Source organism: Anolis sagrei, chromosome 6, assembly GCF_037176765.1.
Source record: "Anolis sagrei isolate rAnoSag1 chromosome 6, rAnoSag1.mat, whole genome shotgun sequence".
Classification (NCBI taxonomy): Eukaryota; Metazoa; Chordata; class Lepidosauria; order Squamata; family Dactyloidae; genus Anolis; species Anolis sagrei.
The window spans coordinates 66,484,944-66,505,942 of NC_090026.1; the positions used below are offsets into that span (position 1 = coordinate 66,484,944).

The 20,999-nt window shown below is 39.3% G+C and overlaps 2 protein-coding genes across 7 annotated transcripts in view; both read right to left on the reverse strand.

Annotated features, from left to right (window-relative positions):
• Positions 1-1,510, reverse strand: part of STK17A (serine/threonine kinase 17a) — a 32,418-nt gene extending 30,908 nt beyond the window's left edge. The window contains exon 1 of the mRNA XM_060781568.2: positions 1,182-1,510. Coding sequence (XP_060637551.2) covers positions 1,182-1,369 — 188 coding nt within the window. The 5' untranslated portion in view covers positions 1,370-1,510. The remainder of the gene's footprint in view (positions 1-1,181) is intronic.
• Positions 1,511-9,916: 8,406 nt separating this feature from the next.
• HECW1 (HECT, C2 and WW domain containing E3 ubiquitin protein ligase 1) overlaps positions 9,917-20,999 on the reverse strand; it is a 246,207-nt gene continuing 235,124 nt past the window's right edge. For 5 of the 6 annotated variants that reach the window (XM_060781570.2, XM_060781573.2, XM_060781569.2 and 2 more), the window contains 6 exons: positions 19,428-19,526; positions 18,239-18,368; positions 15,725-15,871; positions 14,533-14,647; positions 12,186-12,384; positions 9,917-10,826 (listed from right to left, as the gene is read on the reverse strand). In XM_060781570.2, coding sequence (XP_060637553.2) covers positions 10,715-10,826; positions 12,186-12,384; positions 14,533-14,647; positions 15,725-15,871; positions 18,239-18,368; positions 19,428-19,526 — 802 coding nt within the window. In that variant the 3' untranslated portion in view covers positions 9,917-10,714. The remainder of the gene's footprint in view (positions 10,827-12,185; positions 12,385-14,532; positions 14,648-15,724; positions 15,872-18,238; positions 18,369-19,427; positions 19,527-20,999) is intronic. The other variant, XM_060781572.2, reaches the window with a different exon arrangement.

Genomic DNA, 20,999 nt, shown 5'->3' on the forward strand with positions numbered 1-20,999 from the left:
CAAACCCCATCTGTGTTGATATTTGGGCATATGGAATATTTGTGCCAATTTTGGTCCAGATCCATCATCGTTTGAGTCCATGGTAGTCTCTGGATGTAGGTGAACTACAATTCCCAAACTCAAGGTCAATGCCAAACCCTTCTAGTCTTTTCTGTTGGTCACGGGACTCCTGTGTGTCACCTTTGGTTCAATTCCATCATTGGTGGAGTTCAGAATGCTCTTTGATTGTAGGTGAAATATAAATCCCAAGAACTACAACTCCCAAATGACAAAATCAAAAAAAATTTGAGTGAAGGACATTCAATGGGTTGTTAGGTGTATGCTGTCCAAATTTGGTGCCCATTCGCCCACTGGTTTTTGAGTTCTGTTAATCCCACAAACGAACAAGTTAAACATGAGCCAACAATGTGATGTGGCGGCAAAAAAAGCCAATGGGATTTTGGCCTGCATCAATAGGAGCATAGTGTCTAGATCTAAGGAAGTAATGCTACCCCTCTATTCTGCTTTGGTTAGACCACATCTGGAATATTGTGTCTAATTCTGGGCACCACAATTCAAGAGAGATATTGACAAGCTGGAATGTGTCCAGAGGAGGGCGACTAAAATGATCAAGGGTCCGGAGAAGAAGCCCTATGAGGAGCGGCTTAAGGAGCTGGGCATGTTTAACCTGAAGAAGAGAAGGCTGAGAGGAGATATGATAGCCATGTATAAATATGTGAGAGGAAGCCACAGGGAGGAGGGAGCAAGCTTGTTTTCTTCTTACTTGGAGACTAGGATGCAGAACAATGGCTTCAAACTACAAGAGAGGAGATTCCATCTGAACATTAGGAAGAACTTCCTGACTGTGAGAGCCGTTCAGCAGTGGAACTCTCTGCCCCGGAGTGTGGTGGAGGCTCATTCTTTGGAAGCTTTTAAGCAGAGGCTGGATGGCCATTTGTGAGGGGTGATTTGAATGCAATATTCCTGCTTCTTGGCAGGGGGTTGGACTGGATGGCCCATGAGGTCTCTTCCAACTCTTTGATTCTATGATTCTATGAACATTACATTTTTATTTATAGAGATTTTTCCTCACAGCAGGGCTGTCCCTTTAAGAGGCGCTCGCGGGGGGCGGGGCTGCGAGGCTTCCCTGACTTCTCTCCAGAAGCCCCGCCCACAAACCCGCCGAAGAAGGAGACCCTCACCTGCCCAGCTCGCGCCCGGGGCTGAGGAGATACCGCTCCCGGAAAGGCTCCGTCCGGATGGGCGTCCTAATCTCCGACAAGCGCCCTCCTCCTCCTCCTCCTCGCCGCTGCTGCTGAGGCGTCCGGCTGACTCTTGGGCGGCTCGGAGCCGGAGGCGGCGGCGGCTTCTTCTTCTCCTCAGGACTCATGGCGAACGAGAAGCGCTCTCTCTCTCTCTCTCTCTCTGCGTCTCTCGCCCGAATGAAGGCGGCGGCGGCGCAGAGGAAGAAGGAGTCGCCACCGCCGCAGCCTCCGCTGCACGCGCCCTTCTGACTGGCAGCTGGAGAGGAGCCGCCGCAAACCCCGCCCCCTCGCCGCCGCGCGCCACCCTCCCCAGCCCCGCCCAACCGCCTTACCTTGCGGCCAGGAAAACAAAAGGGCGCGCGGCTGGTGCGGTGAGGCAGCGCCCCCTGCCGGCCACACACCATCTCATCCCCATTGGGAAGAGCAAGCATGCTGTGGCTTATTTGTCCTGTCAGGACAACCAATCAAATTATGTTAAATGTTGGATGCATGGGGAATTGAGGCAACATATCCTTTTATAAGAACATATTAAATATTAATAGCTTGTGATTACAGAAATTAATTTAAAGCTACAGTTAATTTTCAGATGGCAACTTTCTCTAACTTACGCTTTTATTGCAAAACAATGCATATTTAGGTTCTTGTGGGTTTTTTCGGGCTATAGAGCCATGTTCTAGAGGCATTTCTCCTGACGTTTCGCCTGCATCTTGGGCAAGCATCCTCAGAGGTTGTGAGGTCTGTTGGAAGTAGGAAAAATGGGTTTATATATCTGTGGAATGGCTGGGGTGGGGCAAAGAGCTCTTCCCTGCTGCAGTTAGGTGTGAATGTTTAGCTGATCACCTTCATTAGCATTTGAAGGCCTGCCTGAGCCTGGGAAAATCTCTTGCTGGGAGGTGTTAATCTGTGCCTGGTTTTTTCCTCTCTGTTATTTAGCTGTTATAATTTTAGAGTTTTTTTAATACTGGTAGCCAGATTTTGTTCATTTTCCCAGGCTCAGGCAGGCCTTCAAATGCTAATGAAGGTGATCAGCTAAACATTCACACCTAACTGCAGCAGGGAAGAGCTCCTTGCCCAACCCCAGCCATTCCACAGATATATAAACCCATTTTTCCTACTTCCAACAGACCTCACAACCTCTGAGGATGCTTGCCATAGATGCAGGCGAAACATCAGGAGAAATGCCTCTAGAACATGGCTCTATAGCCTGAAAAAACCCACAAGAACCTAGTGATTCCAGCCATGAAAGCCTTCGACAATACAATGCATATTTAAAATAGATTCCCTTGGTAAATCACTTGAGTGACTGCTGAATTGTCCTGTTTCATAACTGGAACTCTACATACCATATACAGGTCAATGCAGAAGATTTTCAAAAGATATATTGCCAGGAAAAGTCAAACACATCGAAATGGGCAAAAACGGCAAAAAGGACAAAATCTTGGAAAATTTAATTTGTAAGGGAGGCTGTAGTCTGAAACACATACACCTTGGCTCAGGACTTGCTTCTGGATAGACAGGTAGAGAATATTCTATTACCTGGAAGTAAGCGTCTTTGAACTAAGTCAGACTTTGGCCCATCTACAATGAATATGCAGTTTCAAACTGGTATTGAAGTAAGTGGTTTTGCTATGAAGATTTATTTATTTTTCGTGTCAGGATAACCAGTCAAATTATATTACATTTCTAACAGAACAAAGCAAACAAACAGACAAAATACACAACTTGTGAGTTTGGTAGTTGATTAAATGTCCTTTGACCAGTAGCTGTCCACTTGGAGTGCTTCTGGTGTTGCTGCAAGAAGGTCCTCCATTGTGCATGTGGCAGGGCTCAGGGTGCATTGCAGCAGGTGGTCAGTGGTTTGCTCTTCTCCACACTCGCATGTCGAGGATTCCACTTTGTGGCCCCATTTCTTGAGGTTGGCTCTGCATCTCGTGGTGCCAGAGCGCAGTCTGTTCAGCGCCTTCCAAGTCGCCCAGTCTTCTGTGTGCCCAGGGGGGAGTCTCATTTGGTATTAGCCATTGGTTGAGGTTCTGGGTTTGAGCCTGCCACTTTTGGCCACATAATGAGGAGACAGGAAAGCTTAGAGAAGACAATGATGCTGGGGGAAATAGAAGGAAAAAGGAAGAGGGGCCAACCAAGGGCAAGATGGATGGCATCCTTGAAGTGACTGGCTTGACTCTGAAGAAGCTGGGGGAGGTGACTGCTGACATGGAGCTCTGGCGTGGGTTGGTCCATGAGGTCGCGAAGAGTCGAAAGCGACTGAACAAATGAACAACAACATAAGGGTAAAGCCAACTGTCTCATGTAGCATCTTTTGGAGCAGTGATTCTCAACCTGTGGTTCCCTAGATGTTATGGCTTTCAACTCCCAGAAATCCTAGCAGCTGGTAAACTGGCTGGGATTTCTGGGAGTTGTAGGCCAAAACAACTGGGGACCCAGTTGAGAACCACTGGCTTTCATCTATGGATTCAACAGCCCTTTGAAGGCAACTGTAACGATTCTGGCTCACCTTAGTTGAAACGTGACTTACCTTAAAGGACTGGCATGTGAGCAGCTATTTTGTAGTTCTCGGGGAGTCGCAACACTAGTGTAGAGGCTATTTGCCTGAAAGAAACCTGATTGGCCGAATTATATGTATTTATTTACTAAATATTAATCAAATCTAAGACCACTGAATTTGGTAGTAAAACTGATGTCTTGACATCTAAATTCAAGGGTATTTACAGCTACATGAGTTTTAAAGGCTATTACAAGTGTATTTATTATATTTTAATCTGCTTTTTCCCTTAATCCACACTGTATTGTTTTTTTTTAATTTTTGTATATGCACTTTTGAAATTATGACCAAAGTGTGGGATTTTTAGCCGCCTTGAGTCCTCATGGGGAGAAAGGTAGAGTATAAAGTAAATAATAATAATAATAATAATAATAATAATAATGGGATCTGCATGCATGATTCACCGATACATCACATAGCCTTGACCAGGGGTCCTCAAACTTTTTAAACAGAGGGCCAGGTCACAGTCCCTCAAACTGTTGGAGAGCCACATTATATTTTGAAAAATACATGAATGAATTCCAATGCACACTGCACATATTTTATTTGTAGTGCAAAAACCACCAAAAACAATACAATAATAAAAATGAAGAACAATTTTAACAAATATAAATTTATTAGTATTTCAACGGAAAGTGTGGGTCTGCTTTTGGCTGATGAGATAGGATTCTTTTGTTGTTGTTGTTGTTGTGTGCTTTCAAGTCTTTACAGACTTAGTTTGACCCTGAGCGAGGGCCGGGTAAATGACCTTGGAGGGCCGCATCCATCTCCCGGGCTTTAGTTTGAGGACCCCTGGCCTAGACACTTGAGAAGTGTCCGACGTGTGACCCAATACAACATCTTGTTGTGTTTCAAATAATAACTTATTTTATTATAATAATCTGCAAGAAGATCATGCAGACAGTCTACAAGCAGAGACATAATACTGTTGCTCAAATGATCTACTGGAACTTGTGCCACATATACCATCTGCCTGTGACAATCCATTGGTGGGATCACAAGCCTGAAAAAGTTACAGAAAACAAACATGTCAAACTACTCTGGGACTTCAGAATTCAGACTGACAGAGTTTTGGAGCTCAATACCCCTGACCTCACAATTGTGGGGAAAAAACCAAAGTATGGATCATCAATGTTGCAATCCCAGGCGACAACAGAATTGACGAGAAGTAACTGGAAAAGCTGACACGATACGAGGATTTAAAGATCGAACTCCAAAGACTCTGGCACAAGCTAGTAAAGGTGGTCCCAGTGGTGTTCAGCACACTGGTTGCAATGCCTAAAGACCTTGGCCTGCACTTAAAAACAATTGGCACTGACAAAATTACCATCTGTCAGCTGCAGAAGGCCACCTTACTTGGATCTGCGCACATTATTTGCCGATACATCACATAGTCCTAGACACTTGGGAAGTGTCCGATGTATGATTGAATACAAAAGCCAGCATAGTGATCTTGTTTGCTGTGAACTTGTCTTGTTGTGTATCAAATAATAATAATAAAATAGTAGTAGTAGTAGTAGTAATAATAATAATAATAATAATAATAATAGATTCTGTAGATTAATTTCATACTCTGGGTTTCATTTTTTCCTCTCTATGGTTACTTGTCAAAGACACAGACCACTCACTGCTGTAACTTAAAACTAGGCAATTTGTACCTGTGCAAAGGAATCCAGTTCCTTACCTGTGAAATAACTATACAGATGCTTTTAAAAAATAGCCCAACACAGGCCTGACCTAATTATCTAACACTTATTATTAGTGGTCATCACTTAAACTCCATGATACATCAATCTTAGTCTGGTATGTTTTATTAACTGCACCTGGTGGATGTCTACCAATAATAGGACCACTGCAATCCACAAATATGTGAGAAAAAAATCCCCCAAGCTTGAGGTTGTAGAAAAGGCTCTATTTTTAGCTCAACCTACAGGAAAGAAAACATTAACCAAACCACATGATGCCATAACAAAGAGATTTTATTGACATTCCTTTACAGTGATATGATTGAATAGAAAGCACAGCCTGAGTATCATGTTGACATTTTTTCCTGTCAATAGAAGCAAAATCAGCCCAAATGTGGACCTTTCCTCCCATTGACTTGTATGAAGTCTTTAATGAAACCATAACAGACACTTGGTTCTAGGTAAATTGGAAGCTGCAGGGAATTCAGCTAATGTTTTAGTACTGATTCTACTATCTACAGGTATCAGTTGACTAGATCACAACTATTACTAGGGAGAAAGTGACAATGTAACCTTTATAGAAAGGCTATTCCAGATTTGTGGTGTGTTGCAGTCAACCTTTAAACACTGAGGTACTTATAAAAAGCACCGTCTTAAAAATAGAAATGATTCTCAGTGTGTTATTTGACTGAACTAATTGCATCTTTGCTGGGAATTCCTTCCTGAGATGTTCAATCACTCCTGAAATTACTGGCAATAGTCCCATAGACTTTAGCATACCTAAAATTTAGTTCAGCATGGATGTTTATCTCAGGGTAGATGTTTAGTGCATTTTGACACCATGTTGTTACCTAAATTATGCACAAAAATGGGATTATCTCCTTGAAATGAAGCATATGTGAATGTAGAAAGAAAAAAAATTTAATTTCAATAGAGTTTATTGCCAAATAGGTAGGCCTAGGTTCATAGATTTAAAATTTTATATATGTTTGCTTAGAAGTTGAATCTATTTCAATTAATAAGTGATGCTTACAAATTAATGTGTTTTGGTGCAAGTAGCCAATCTCACACTGGAGCAATGCCACACTTTTATACTGAGGGGACCTGCATGAAAATAAGGCAGCCATCAACCTGGTTGTGAACTCCAATGTTGATCTCCATTAGCAAAACTTTATTCACATGAAAGAAGTGAGAATTGTGTTTTCTAAGATGAAATACTGAAAAATCAATTAATGTACGGTACAAAAATCCAGATTTGCCCATTAGCTATGCATGCCAAAATGAAAATTCAAATATGCCAAACAGAAGAAAAAAAATGTCAAGGTACTGCAAATCTGTGACCAAAATAAAAGCAAACAGTAATATGGGAGCAATGAGACTCAAGGTTTGAACCTTCTATAAAATTATTGTCTAAGAAGCTATCATTTATCATTGCACGTGGACTTGTTTACAAATATCCTTAGTAGTGTCGACCCCACTTCTTACCAGAAGGTAGGTCAACAGTAAAGTGGGAAAGTTATGCAACTGTCCATTTGTGGTGTTGCTTCATCCATCAACCCTCCTAGGCACCATAGGATGAAATAATACACATCTTCTCTGTTGCTGTGTTTGAGAGTGTTTCCCTCCCCTACTCCTTATGTCCATTCTCAATGCAATTTCTCTGGCCTAGAACAAAAAAAGAAGTCCTCAGTACATAAATATAGTTCATCTGCAAAAAGCAGTTTCTCAAAGATTACTCTGACTTCCAAAAATGTGGTTATTTCCTTTCCCAAGAGAATGCAGGGATTGTCAATCAAAATGCTTAGAAGGCCAACGGGTTCCTTTCCTATGCTATGGAAGCCAAAGATGTGGAAAGGGTTTTTTTAAATTAAAAAAGTACCATCAAAAATACACGAGAAAAAGTTTACAGTGTATGATATTTATAGGGATGCTTTTTTCCTCAGATCAAGAGAAACCATGTTTCCTGGAATAAAAACACAAAGTTTTGGGAGCCAAACTTTGAGCTGCATCAACCCTATTTCACTTTCCAGAACGGAAGAGGATACAATTCCGTATTGGAATTTGGGGCATGTCTATCTTGCTTCAGATGCCTTTACTGCATATACAAATCCTTCAACATGCTACCAAAATAGCTCAAATTTTTAATAAAATATAGCTTTTGAATATTTTTTAAAAAATTAAGTATACAGTATTACAAAGAAAGGGGTTTAATAGTAAACTATGTTATATTTTGTACACTGTTGTATTTGGCCCACCTGGAACTCACTATTGACACATCTACAGTTTGACAACCTTGTTTGAATTCCAGATTTTGGTTAATGTCATCTAAATACAATCTATATGACTACATTGCACAAATGAACTGAGGCCGAAGGTGGCATGATTTTCATAGGATTTTGTGGACAGAGGTTTGTGTACTGGAGATTTCCTTTTAGGCAAATCTTCTGGAGGGTGGAGCTCCACAAGACTTTCTAAATAGCTTTTATTTTCAATGAGATTTACAATATGTTTAATGAGATTCCATTGAAACAATAGTTGCAATGGTGAAAATGCCTATCACAGAATGTGTCCTTGAGGAATGTCTACTAAGTACAATTCATATGGTCATTAAGATTGGTATTTATATCAACTGGAATGCAAGCCAAATTAGTCATGAATCTGCCCTTCATATACAAGCCGAATGGGTCATCTGCCCTTCATATACATACTCAATGCTTGGATCCCATGGATCCTTTCTGTTTGCTTTTGTTTTATCCATTTCTTATTTTTAAGAATACTCTAGGTTCCTTAAAACAAAGATTTATTAAATGAGGAGGCACCATCTTATTGTTAAATGAAAAGATACAATCATATTCAAATTAAGCCATGATCCAGCCAATTAACCTCTTCCATGTTTTATTAATTTCAATAGAAAATAGCTAAGTACTTGCTTAAATCTCTCTCACTAAAAGATAGACCCCAAACATTTTTAACTTTGGCTGGATACAATCTCATGTTTTCAATAAGTTACTCTATTTTGGCATGGTCTATCTTAATCATTATTATTGTCTTTTTTATTTGGGTGAAATATTTTTTTTCTGAAACTATTTCATCCTGACTGAAAGAAGTTTGATTTTTTAAATACATAGTGCTGTTTTCAGGTGACTTTTTGTGTTGATTTATTTGGCAGAATTCTCTGGGTCTATTCTTCAGTCCCTTGACCTGCAGAATATAGTAGCTGGAATGAAAGAAGGAGGCACCAGCCTCTTTCATGCTTTCCGCAACTCATCCCTCCCACACAACATACTCAGAAAGCAGGCCCATAGCTGGGGGGGAGGGCTTGAGGGGCTTCAGCCCCCCCCTCCACATTCTCAGGGTGGTCCGTGAGAAGGCCTTACTGGTCAATTATCTAAACTGTTATGTTTGTTCACATCATAATCTGATCACCATGCTCAATATATCCCATATGCATGGGGGTATTGGGATAATGATATAAAAGGTTTGCTAGGGTAGATCCTGGGCCCACCTCGAATCAAACTCAGCCCCCCCTCCCTCCCGGAATCAAAATCCTGGCTATGGGCCTGTCAGAAAGAAAGGATGATCACAACACCAGCAATATTGTGAGGAGGAGGAATGAGGCAGAGTCACAAGCACAAGACCCTCCTAGTCTTATGTCAGGTACAATTTTCAGTGCAAACAGGAGCGGGTGTCTTTTCGCTTTTAATATTTAACTCTTCTCTGATGCTTATTGATGATTTAACCAGATATACAAATATGTCATTTGATTATTTTGAGATATACATGAAGAAATAAGAACCATTCCAGATGAAAATGAAAGATGCATCTATGCACACTTAAAAGTAATAGCCTAATTCTCAAATTAAGCCAGGAAAATTAAAACAATGGAAGTGAAAAAATCCATAGTTTCAGCAGTCCTCATCAGAGTATCCATGCTCCAGTGTGTTTTGCTTTTTATGATTTTGCCAATGGAAATCAAAACCCATAACGCTGAGTAGTTTTGCCATTTGCCCTGATTAGAAAGAAGGTCAGAATCTTCAAATCACTAATCAATAACATATCAGGTAGGTAGACCAATGAGGCTTTAGGAACAAATTCAGATATTTAGCTAATAACTAAGGAAAGTTGTCATCCATACTACTTCAACATTACCATTCTCTGCAGCTTCGCACGTATTTCAGCTTTGGTTGTATGTTTTCTGTAGAACCAAATCTGCAATAATTGGGTATTTAAGACTGAAGAGAAATGAAACAAAAACACAACTCTGTGTCAATTAGCGTATGTTAAAGAATTAATGGCTTTCAGCACATGGTGCAGGATTGTCTATATCTCTGTATGGAAGTGTTTTAACACCAAAAAACAAAGAAACAGTAAATGGGAGCAGAAGATAGTAAGAAGAGAATATTAATCAGGTTGTTTTGTTATGTACAATAATCAGGACAGGTGTAGTTGTTTATTATGCTACATAATGAGACATCCTTTTGGAGTGCACAAATGTGTGCTTCCTGTGTGTTGCTGTTACAATAAACTTTATCTCCCATCCATACTTCAATAGCTCTGAAGTGCAACGATTCCCAGTATTGGCAATTAACTATCAGTGACACATTGCATTGCATTGCAGGTTTGTTTTGTTTTGAACGTCTTATCTGCACCACACATCTGGCCCAACTCCAGCTGCTGTCGTTGATCTGGATTATGAGTCTGTGTATAAAAATTCAGGTTTGCTCATAGGTGCCCCTTACAATTTGTACAAGAAAATCAAGGACAGATGAAGGAGACTCTTGATCAGTTCCATTACTGGATAGAGCTGTTAAGACGCAAGATGAACGGTGGGTTTAATCCAGAAGAGATGGGCATAGAAAAGCTTGGAATGCTTGATTTTTGTTTTTTAAACAACATAGGTGGACGTAAACATTTATTAACATTTGGTCAAGTGTAGCATAACTTGCATTCATATTTTCATTATTACTAATGGAGGTATGTGGAGATACACAGAGACCTTGAGACTGTTTTTTTTTTATATTGCATACAGGCTAGTTGTCCATTCAAAACCAAATATGAAAGCATGAAGGCTAGTTCTTAAAGGAAGGCTGTTCTTCATGCACAGCTTTTGTCGATCTTGATTTTGCCTCCGGAAATAAAAACACAGAATATCAAAATCATATGGCAGCAGGGTAGGGAGTGATGTCACTGACCAGAAAAAACACTTCAAATGCTTCCATTTCTCTCTCTCATTCAAGTCCAAAGGTGCTAGTTTCTTCAACAGCTGTCAACAACTTTTCATACAGCATAGAATATGATGGGTAAGGTGGAAGATCCAAACGATTGAAACACGTATGTGCCCTGTGGAGAGAAAACACAATGCGTACATTTTAAGATATTAGGAACCCCATCAGAAATCTGTAACTGATGAGTTAAATTTATAAACAGAGCAAAGAAAAAGTGAGGCAAATGTAAATTTCGTTCATGTTCTTTTGTCACAAATTTACAAAAGAACTGGTGGTAATAGGAGATCCATAGCTCTCCTATTCTGAAAAGACACATTTTGACATTGTCATGTACCAATTACAAGAAGAGAAAAAGCAGTGAAAAACAGGCATCTCCATAAAATTGTAAATCCAATAATTTCCATCAGATTCCCACAAAGATAGCAGCCCACAAATCCCCTTTTCCATGTATTTTGCCAGATTTTAAATCCGCCAATTCTTCCTTTTTTGCTGAATTATCCAACTGAGGCATTTTTTCCAGGGGTCTTCAATGAGAGGTTGTGGTTACCTCCATCCCAACGGTCTTTACAATTAAGCCAGCCAGGTAAGTGAGATTTAAATGGGAAAAGGGGAGGACGAGGCTTGGGAGAAGGCAGAAGGATAGAGGTAAAACAGAAAAATTTCTTCCACTTTATTTTTAATCAGAGTTGAATAAGAACGTATGATCTGAGGCACCAGATCCTCTCTGATCTCAGAAGCTAAGCATGGTTAGGCCTGATTAGCATTTGGAAGGGAACCATCAGGGAATATAAAATGTTGTAGGCCGCATTCAAACCTTGCTCAAACAAAATTTTCCAAAAAACGCTATAATATATAGGGTTGTCATAAATCAGCTTGAAGGCACACAACAACAAATGTCTCCCTAAGCAAATAAATAAGTCTAAGATTAAATTATGCCTGAACTCTCACTAGAATCTAAATTAATTAAACTGCAGCTACTGTATTTTGGACATACCATAAGATGACACTACTCATTAGAGAAAATTCCTTGGCAATGTGGAAGAAGTAAGAAAAGAGGAAGGTTGCATTACAGTCAATCAAAGAAGCCACAGCCATGAAACTCCAAGACCTGAGCTCTTAATAACAGTCTACAAAAAACACAGGTAAGATTTGGGCCATCAAAGTTTGTTTTTGCACTTGAACTTAATTTATTTCTATTTGGTGTATAACACCAGAGCTTGGGAAAACCTCTTCTTTGGGTCACAGTTTCCAGTATCCTCTGCCAGTGGGGGGTAGGCATGGATTTAGGAACTGTTGTTCAACAAAGCAACTTTACCCAAGCTTTGTGTGTACTATACTATTGTCTACAATGTGCCTTTAGGCATGGAGATGGAAAAGAAGCACACACCGCAATGAAAAAGAAATAATTCCAAGCAAATGTTTAAAGTTAATCTCTGCTATAGGATTTAGAAATGTATTCAAAATTGAAGAATACCTTGGAAGAGATGTTATTTTCCCCCATTTCTCTATACAGAAGCGCCGTAAGCCATTGCTCCCTCGGAGGGCTGCAAACCCCTCATATGGTACACTAGATGTCCCAGTGACAAACTGTAGTAACCGCAGTCTTTGCTCGTTGTTGAATCTCTCTACTGCAGCCCAGAACCACCGTATTACAATGTGCCCATCATGGTAACCTAAAACAGAAAGTGTGTAAAAGACAAATGGATTAGAAACATTCAATGGGAAGCCACAAATGGTCATGAAGATGAAATATAATAGCATGCTTTTCTGCCTTCTCTGCCTTTTTATTTTCCCCCCTCCTAGTTCTATGTAGTAGTAGTGATGGGTGCTTTGTAATTTTCAGGGAATACTTTACACATCAAGTGGCCTGCCTCAGTTCTTGTGTGTCTGATGTAGAATCCTCCCATATTCACATAGGGTTCTGCGATGGGTTATTTCATGCAAGGGGCTTTACAGGTCTGTTGTGGCTCATTGACACTTTACATGACCTTAAGTGCATGCCAATCTTTTCAGTGGAGCACACTCTCGCTCCCGCCTTCTTCACAGATGCGGCTGGTGGGGACGAGAGACAGAGGCTTCTCAGTGGTGGCCCCTCGACTGTGGAACGCTCTGCCTAGAAATATAAGATCAGTTCCCTCCTTCTTGACTTTTTGAAAAAAGGTGAAAACCTGGCTTTTTGAGCAGGCCTTCCCAAATACGGCATAGCTAAACGGAATTATGGAACTACTTGATAACGCAATGGAATTACAATTTGACATGGAGACGCTCACGACAACGTTTTAAGGCTTTGTACGGTTTTTATATGTTTTATATCATATGCTATTGGTTTTAATAGAATTTCTAGATTGTTTTTACTTGTTATAATTGTTGAGGCATCGAATTGTTGCTAATTGTGAACTGCTCCGAGTTGCCTCTGGGCTGAGAGGGGTGGTATATAAATATAGTAAATAAATAAATAAAATAAAATAGAAACAGTGGGGGAAAGCCTTCCCCATTATTAATCTTGTCACTGAAGAAACCCTCTTATCTATGGCAGGGTTCCTAAAAGAACACCACAGTTCTAAATAAGTATAATATGTAACATACTCATAAAATTGGTGTAAAATTGGCATAAGTGTAACCAACTCCCAATGCTATACATGTATGTATCAGTCTTGACAAAGCCAGGAGCCTAATTTTCCTGCCTCCAGAAAACTTTGCACAAAGCTAGATACTTTTTAAAATAATATCAAGACTGCAAGGTACTTATTCACACTACACAACTAGTGTTATTGTTTTACTTTAGATGCTATGGAGTCCAGGGAGTTGTAATTTGGAGAGGCACTGGAAGAACTCTTCAGCTGAGACTTCTAAATGTCCCTTCCTAAACTGCAAATCCCAGGATTCCATATAATGGAGTCATAGCCACTACAATAGAACAGAGCTTCTTAAACATTTGTTATTCACGACCTCTTTCTGCTGGAGAAATTTTTACATGACGCTATGTAGATAAATATAAAATAGTATAAAAATAAATCAGCATTTGCAAGACTTGCTAAGCAGGCTATTTTTTCTTTTTTTGTGGAATACAGCTGAAGCATTTTCTGCAGAGCCCAGTGTAAATCTGCACGTTGTTCCTAACAGATTTGTGCAAATGGGCATTCAGAAATCTTTTATTGTTGCCAAATTTTTGTGACCCCAATATTAAGCTAAGAGGACCCAATTTGGGTCCAGGACTCACAGTTTAAGAAGCAGTGCATCAGAATAATGGCATTATAGCTTGTAGGGCAAAGTGCCCTCTAAGCACTGCTCCTATATACTTATATCAAATTTAGCCATGTTCATCTTTTGGCATGGACACAATGTCAATTATAACAAGAACTAGATGCATATACTTGTACAATGATTGTCAACAATTCTCATGATACCTGCAGGTTCTATAAACTCCCAATGTATGTGTAGTTTCTATATAGTACTACTAAACATTGTAATTATGTGGGAGTTTGAAGACAAGCATAGTATGGTCATAAGGAAGCAAGGGGATCAGCAGTGCTGTCATTGAAGCACGCTGGTCCATTGCCTTTTATAGGCCAGCCTTCCATAACATAGTAACTTGCAGGCGTTTTTTAGACTTCAAGTTGCATGATCCCTCACCAATGGCCATATTATCTGGGGTTCATGCAAACAACAACCCAAAATATGTGGAGGTCATCAAGAAAGAGAAGTCTGTGACAGGAGAAATGATCTCTTGAAGAAATCTGTGAGAATAATTTCCAGCAGGAAGATGAAATCAAGGATATATGAAATGGAAGATGGTAAGGAAAAGCAACTGCATAGTTTACCACCCCGATATTCTGTGTTATTGCGCCAGTCGTTGAGGTCTATTTCAGCAGTTCCAGCTATAACCAATTCTAGTTCTCTAGCGTCAAACACGGAAACAAGTCTTGAGTCTACAACCTGAAAAATAAAAGGCAGAGTTTACATATTTTTGCAAAAAATTTGATTGCCCCCCCCCCCAACCTGACCTTTAGGAAAAGAGTGAAAACCTGGCTCTTTGAGCAAGCTTTTGGAACCTCATTGTAACCAGATAACTCAGTATTGTGAACGAACATGGAATGGCTTAATGATGCAAATGGACGTGGATTTTATTGGTTTTTATAGTTTTAAACTGTTTTATTGTGAATTTTATTATGTGATTTAATCTGTTTTAAATGATGTATTTATGTGTGTTCGACGTCTAATGTTGCCAGTCTATATGCTGCCCTGAGTCACGTTCGGGCTGAAAAGGGCGGGATAAAAGTGTAGTAAATAAATAAATAAATTGCAAAAAATAGCATTTAACAAATAAATATATGTAAATCTACTAAATTAGATATGTTTGTACATGCCGATAACTGCATTTTCAGGATTAGGGAAGCAAGTTCTTACTATATGCAGAGAATACTAATTTCTTGATCACACAGGTTTATTTACTCCTTGCTTCACATAGTACTTGTAGATTAAATTATTTCTCTCTCTCATCCCACCAATAATCTTAAAAGTACATATATAACACAGAGATGTTATACAGAAACACGTATAAGCTTCAGATGCTTATTATATAAAGAACTTTTGCATTATCTACTTATGATCAATAAATCTGAGATGTATTAGTAATTCTACAAAATGAAGAATACAGAAACATAGACATGTCTTTGAAGATCTTTTATAATTCTTAAACCAGTGAGAGAGAGAGAGAGAGAGAGAGAGAAAATCTATACACACACACACACAATCTTGTATGCTACCCTGCCTCCCCCCCCCCCCAAGTCTATATAAACAAACATTTTTTTTAACATTACGGTCAGTAGCAGTTTGACCAAACAAATGTTTCTTTTCATTCAAGAGCAACTACTGATTATCTAGTATTATATACATAATCTACATAAAATATCCCTATTAGATGAGACAGAATAAACATTTCCTTTACTGTCAATGGATTGCCTTTTTTGCCCATGATCCTGACAACTTGACTCACCAAATTTAGCAACTTACTTCATAGAAGCCACGGACTAGAGCCTCTGTCTGCTGAACAACCCCTCTTTCCACTCTCCACTTCACCATTCTTTCAATATATTCCTTCTTGTTCTTTTCAGTCACCTGTGTATTTGCACCCCCAGATTTCAACTCCCGTTCTGTTACCTGCGAAACACATTGATCATCAAAAGTAAATATTAGAGCGCTATGCAAATGAACTTATAGCAACAAGTGTTTCGAAATTCATGTACCGACCAAAAAGCAGTTTTAAATTATTATTTTTCCAAGAGCTTTTACAAAAATTATGTATTATGCTGCTTTGTATTACATTTTGAGCATTTGTTATTAATGTTTTCAAATGATGTGACTTCTATACCTACCATTGTGCTGCAACAGACAAGAAATACATCACACTTGGACTGGGAAGGCTGAGATTCAAATGCTTGAAGCTCACTAGAACAGCTGGAAACCAGGTTCAGACTATTTGGGCAGATTGTAACTTCCTGTATGAACTTGCCTGGGTCCTTAGATCCTCAAAGAGGCCCTTCATTCAGTCCCACCGCTATTGCAATCAAGATCGATGGGAATGTAAGAGAGGACCTTCTCAGTGGATGTCCCTCGATTCTCGAACTCCCTGCCTTGGGAAGCCAGAATGACTCTCTCCCAGATGTGGCCATTCTGGTCTCCCTAGGCAGAGAGTTTGTCTCATAGGTAGCAGCAGGCATAAACCTTTTTTATTCAGGCAAACTTTAAAAAAATGTTTTTAAGAATGAGTCAGAAGGGGTTGTGTAGTATTTTAATTATTTTGTAGTAGCTTTCTTTGATTTTAACTGATTTCTTTTTAACAATTATATGTCCAATTCTATTTTTATATGTATATGCTGTACCTTTAAAACTGTATTGTTTTTAATGCTGTGAGCCACTTGAGTCTTGTTTAAGAGAGAGCAAAGTGAGATATAATTAATAATAATAATAAACACATAGCCTGAAGATAATTTCATACAGGGTTTTTAATGTGCCTAAAACAAAATTTGTGTATACTGAACCATCGGAAAGCAAAGTCTCGCTATCTCAGCCACCCATGTGGACAGTTTTGGAGTTCCAAATAAGGGCTGTGCAACTTATAGTCTAGTTTGAGATATATAGTTTATGCACAACATGGCTCGAACCTGAGGGTCCAGGTTTTGGGACTTGGGGGGGCGGGGCAGCTAAGTTTAAATCTACAGAAAACGAAAAGGGACTATGAAATATTGTCTTGTTTTGTCCAGCCAACTAAAACTGATCATTCTAACTTTTTGTTTCATCTTTGTGATTTATCACCATTCTTATTTATGCTGATGGACAACATGTACCTGTTTCAATACAGTCAAAATGCCAAACAGGGTATAGGGTAACAACCTGTGTTGGATGGGGTTACATTCCCCCTGAAGACTCAGGTTCGCAACTTGGGAGTGATCCTGGATTCATCGCTGAGCTTAGAACCCCAGGTTTCAGTGGTGACCAGGGGAGCTTTTATACAATTAAAACTTGTGTGCCAGCTGCGCCCGTACCTTGGGAAGTCTGACTTGGCCGCGGTGGTACACGCTCTTGTTACATTCCAAATAGGTTACTGCAACACGTTATATGTTGGATTGCCTTTGAAGTCTGTTCGAAAGCCTCCATTAGTCCAACGGGCGGTAGCCAGACTGTTCATCGGAGTGGCATACAGAGAGCATACCACCCCCCTGTTATGTCAGCTCCGCTGGCTGCCAGTCTACTACCAAGCACAATTCAAAATGCTGGCTTGGGCCTATAAAGCCATATATGGTTCTGGCCTAGCTTACTTGTCCAAATGTATCTTCCTCTATGGTCCACCTTGGAGTTTAACATTGTCGGTGGAGGCCTCACTCAAGACAAACATTTATTAATAACTAACGTATGTATCCAGTATTGCCCAGATATGCATTTCCTAATGCTATGTATTAGAAATACTCATTGCTAACTTTACAATTTTATGAATGGTCCAATTAGAAAATGTATTGCTGAGCTACTGAACTTGCTGACCAAAAGATTGGCAGTTCAAATCTGGGAATCTGTTAGCCCCAGCTTCTGCCAACCTAGTGGTGGGAAGGTAATGGTGCTCCATTCAGTCATGCCAGCCACATGACCCTGGAGGCATCTATGGTGAACCCTAACCCGGCTCTTCTCCTTAGAAATTGAGATGTGCACTACCCCCAGAGTCGGACATGATTAGACTTAATGTCAAAAGGAAACATTTACCTTTACTATCTCTGCAACTCAAACAAACCTTATTGAAAGTCATAATTTTCACCTCCCTACCTCCTTGCTGTTTTTATTGCAACCTTTTTCAGTCAACATCCTTTTCCTTCCAATATTACCAACCTCGACTGCAGCATGTTTTTGAATGTCTTCTGCTTCTTAATTTCTAGCTCTCTTCGTTTTCTGCCATTTAATTCAGGTAATCAGATCCTTCCTGTTTGAATTTACTTGTTTCACCTCTATATTTGAGGTTTTTCCCATGCACCGACCTACCTGTCCAAACACTTCCTCATTAACTGTGAAAGTGAGATCCAGGATATCAGTGATGTTGTTGTCTTTCATCCACTGTAAACTTTGATGGAACTCCTCATCCAGATACTCCAAGTCACTAAGGTCACACGGCCTGGTGAAGCAACAGAACACAAACAATGCTGCAAACTTCTGGCCTCTGATTGATTTCACAGGCAACAAAGCGCCCCCATTTTAAAGCCAAGCAGCTACGAGCATTTGCTTATCTATCACAAGAAAGTTTGCACATCAGACTTGTAGCCATGGTTGCTAAATGGAACCAGAAAGATTGCCCAGTGCTGGGGACAATGGGTTGCTTTGACATCTTACTGTGGGCTTTTTGAAGAACCTGGCTGGCCATTCTTGGACATTAAAGGCTTTGCCAGATAGATTCACGAGAGGTTATATACCTTATTGGTTATGTCAGATGAGAGATCACAGATGCATGTGGCATATTTCCTGTACTAACAAAGCAAAAACCTGCCTGTGTACTTGGTTTGAATTCCATCAAATACTGGCTTTCTTATAAAGCAGGAGATGGAGAATGATCCAATCTAGAATTTTTATAAACAGAAATTGCTATGGTGATATGTACGTTCTACTCATGAACCAAAACTGTCGTTCTAGGTACACTTAATAAATATAATGTTATGTTGATTTGGGTGAGCAAACCGGTCTAGCTTGTACAAGCAATTATTTTCTGGTGGGGAAAGTGGTCTGTATACATGGCCTACTATTATTTTCATTCCACTTGAAGGGTTTTCAAAGGTACTTGTGCTATGGGACATTTTGGAAATACAGGGCTTGTAGAAATAATGTCACAGTAAAGATGGCCACAGTGACAAGTAACTGAATATTTAAAGTTTGCCCTCATATTTTTCATCTTTACTTGATTATGCTTCTCCTTCCCATGCCCACCTCCCATAGCTATTTGAACACACAAGCATAAGGTTAAGGATATTTTGGAAAGTATGAAATGTTGCTTTTTTTTTTTTTTTTTACTAATGCTGGTGGTTGCCATATAGCATAACCTGGAAGCTGATCTCAGCCATGCATAACAATGGAAAGATGCCCCACAGAATTCAATGGGACATTTCTATAGCTGTGTTTAATTCCTGCAACTAAAAGGAAGATGATACAGTATTGAATCCAACCCTCCATTACAAATACTCACAGCCTTAACAATGCTTTGTAGAATGGCCTTGTGAAGAAAGCATCAAGAAGGTACTGGTGAATAAGAGCAAGGCCAAGGATACGGCCACTGAACCGAAACCTGCCATAGAAAGAAAGAAAAAAATAAAGATTATAATTCAGGAGACCAAAATTTGGTGAGTCTTTACATCATCCAACAACAAAAAGTGACTGCATGAATTTTGTAGGATTTTCCTAGGCAACTAATACTCATTGTTGTTCTCATTATATAGCCTACACTACCTGTTACTCCTTAGTTCAAGTAATAACCAAGTTTGACACTCCTTACCTTCCAAAAATAGAGAGGATCTGGGACCGTCAAAATATTTTGGTCATTCTCAAGAAGGCTACAGGGTTTCCATTGCCCTTTCCCATTTTGAGAATACCAATCTTCTGGCAGCAGGCATTTGGGGAAGGATAAGGGGCAGACTTTGTTTATGTGATGGTAGGATAGGGCTGTGAGTCTTAAAGGCTATTTTAGGATTATATTTTAATCTGTTTTTTTCCACACTGTACTATTTAATTGTTTTTGAACATCTGTATTGCACTTTTTAAACTTGACTCAAGTATGGGATTGTTAGCCACCTCGAGTCTCCATGGGGAGAAAGGCGGAGAATAAATGAAGATAATAATAATAATAATAATAATAATAATAATAATATCCAGTTCTATAAAAGTCTAGTAATGAGTTGCTAAGGCATTTCCTTAATATAGTGTTTTAGATAATTTATCATGATTTCAAAGTGCACTGAATAAATAATATTTCTTTTTGTGAAATGTCTCATTTTCTAAAGCTATTTTTTTCTGAAGCTTCACATTTAAAATTTAAAATTATTTTAAATTTTAATTACATTTGGCCCAGCCATAGACTTTAAATGTGTGTTGTGCTATTGTCAATGTTTATGCTATTTGTGTTTGAGATTTATTTTAATTGCTTTGTATTGTTGTTGTTATTGCTTGTATTGATGTATTGTGGGCTCGGCCTTATGTAAGCCGCACCGAGTCCCTTGGGGAGATGGTAGCGGGGTACAAATAAAGTTTTATTATTATTATTATTAATAATAATAATAATAATAATAATACATATTTAATAAGCCTTGGCACTATAAGAGGATTTTGAGAGAGCAGTCGCTCTTGTTGCAACTGTGTAGTAACGTAGCCTTGGACCATATTTTAATTTTTGTGGACTACTGGTGGTTCATAGACCACAGTTTGGAAACCATTAGACTAGATGGAGATAATGCTAAAGAGAGATTTAACCTATCTTTCCTAGCTGTGACATACAATTTCTAATATGCAATAAGGCTTTAAAGAAAAAAGCCCCATGGGGCTGAAATCTTTATTTATGCCAAACATCTAAATCTTGCTATCAGTTTTAACTGGAATAGATCAAATGCATCAATGCGATTTGCCTGATCGTTGGGTCACCATTCAGCAATTGAATAGTGGGGCCTGTTGTATTTGGAAGTAACAAACAGGATAAAAGACAGTCTTATATGCAACATTGGTGATGTTTAGGAATGTGAATGATGATGATAGTGATGCTGATGATGAT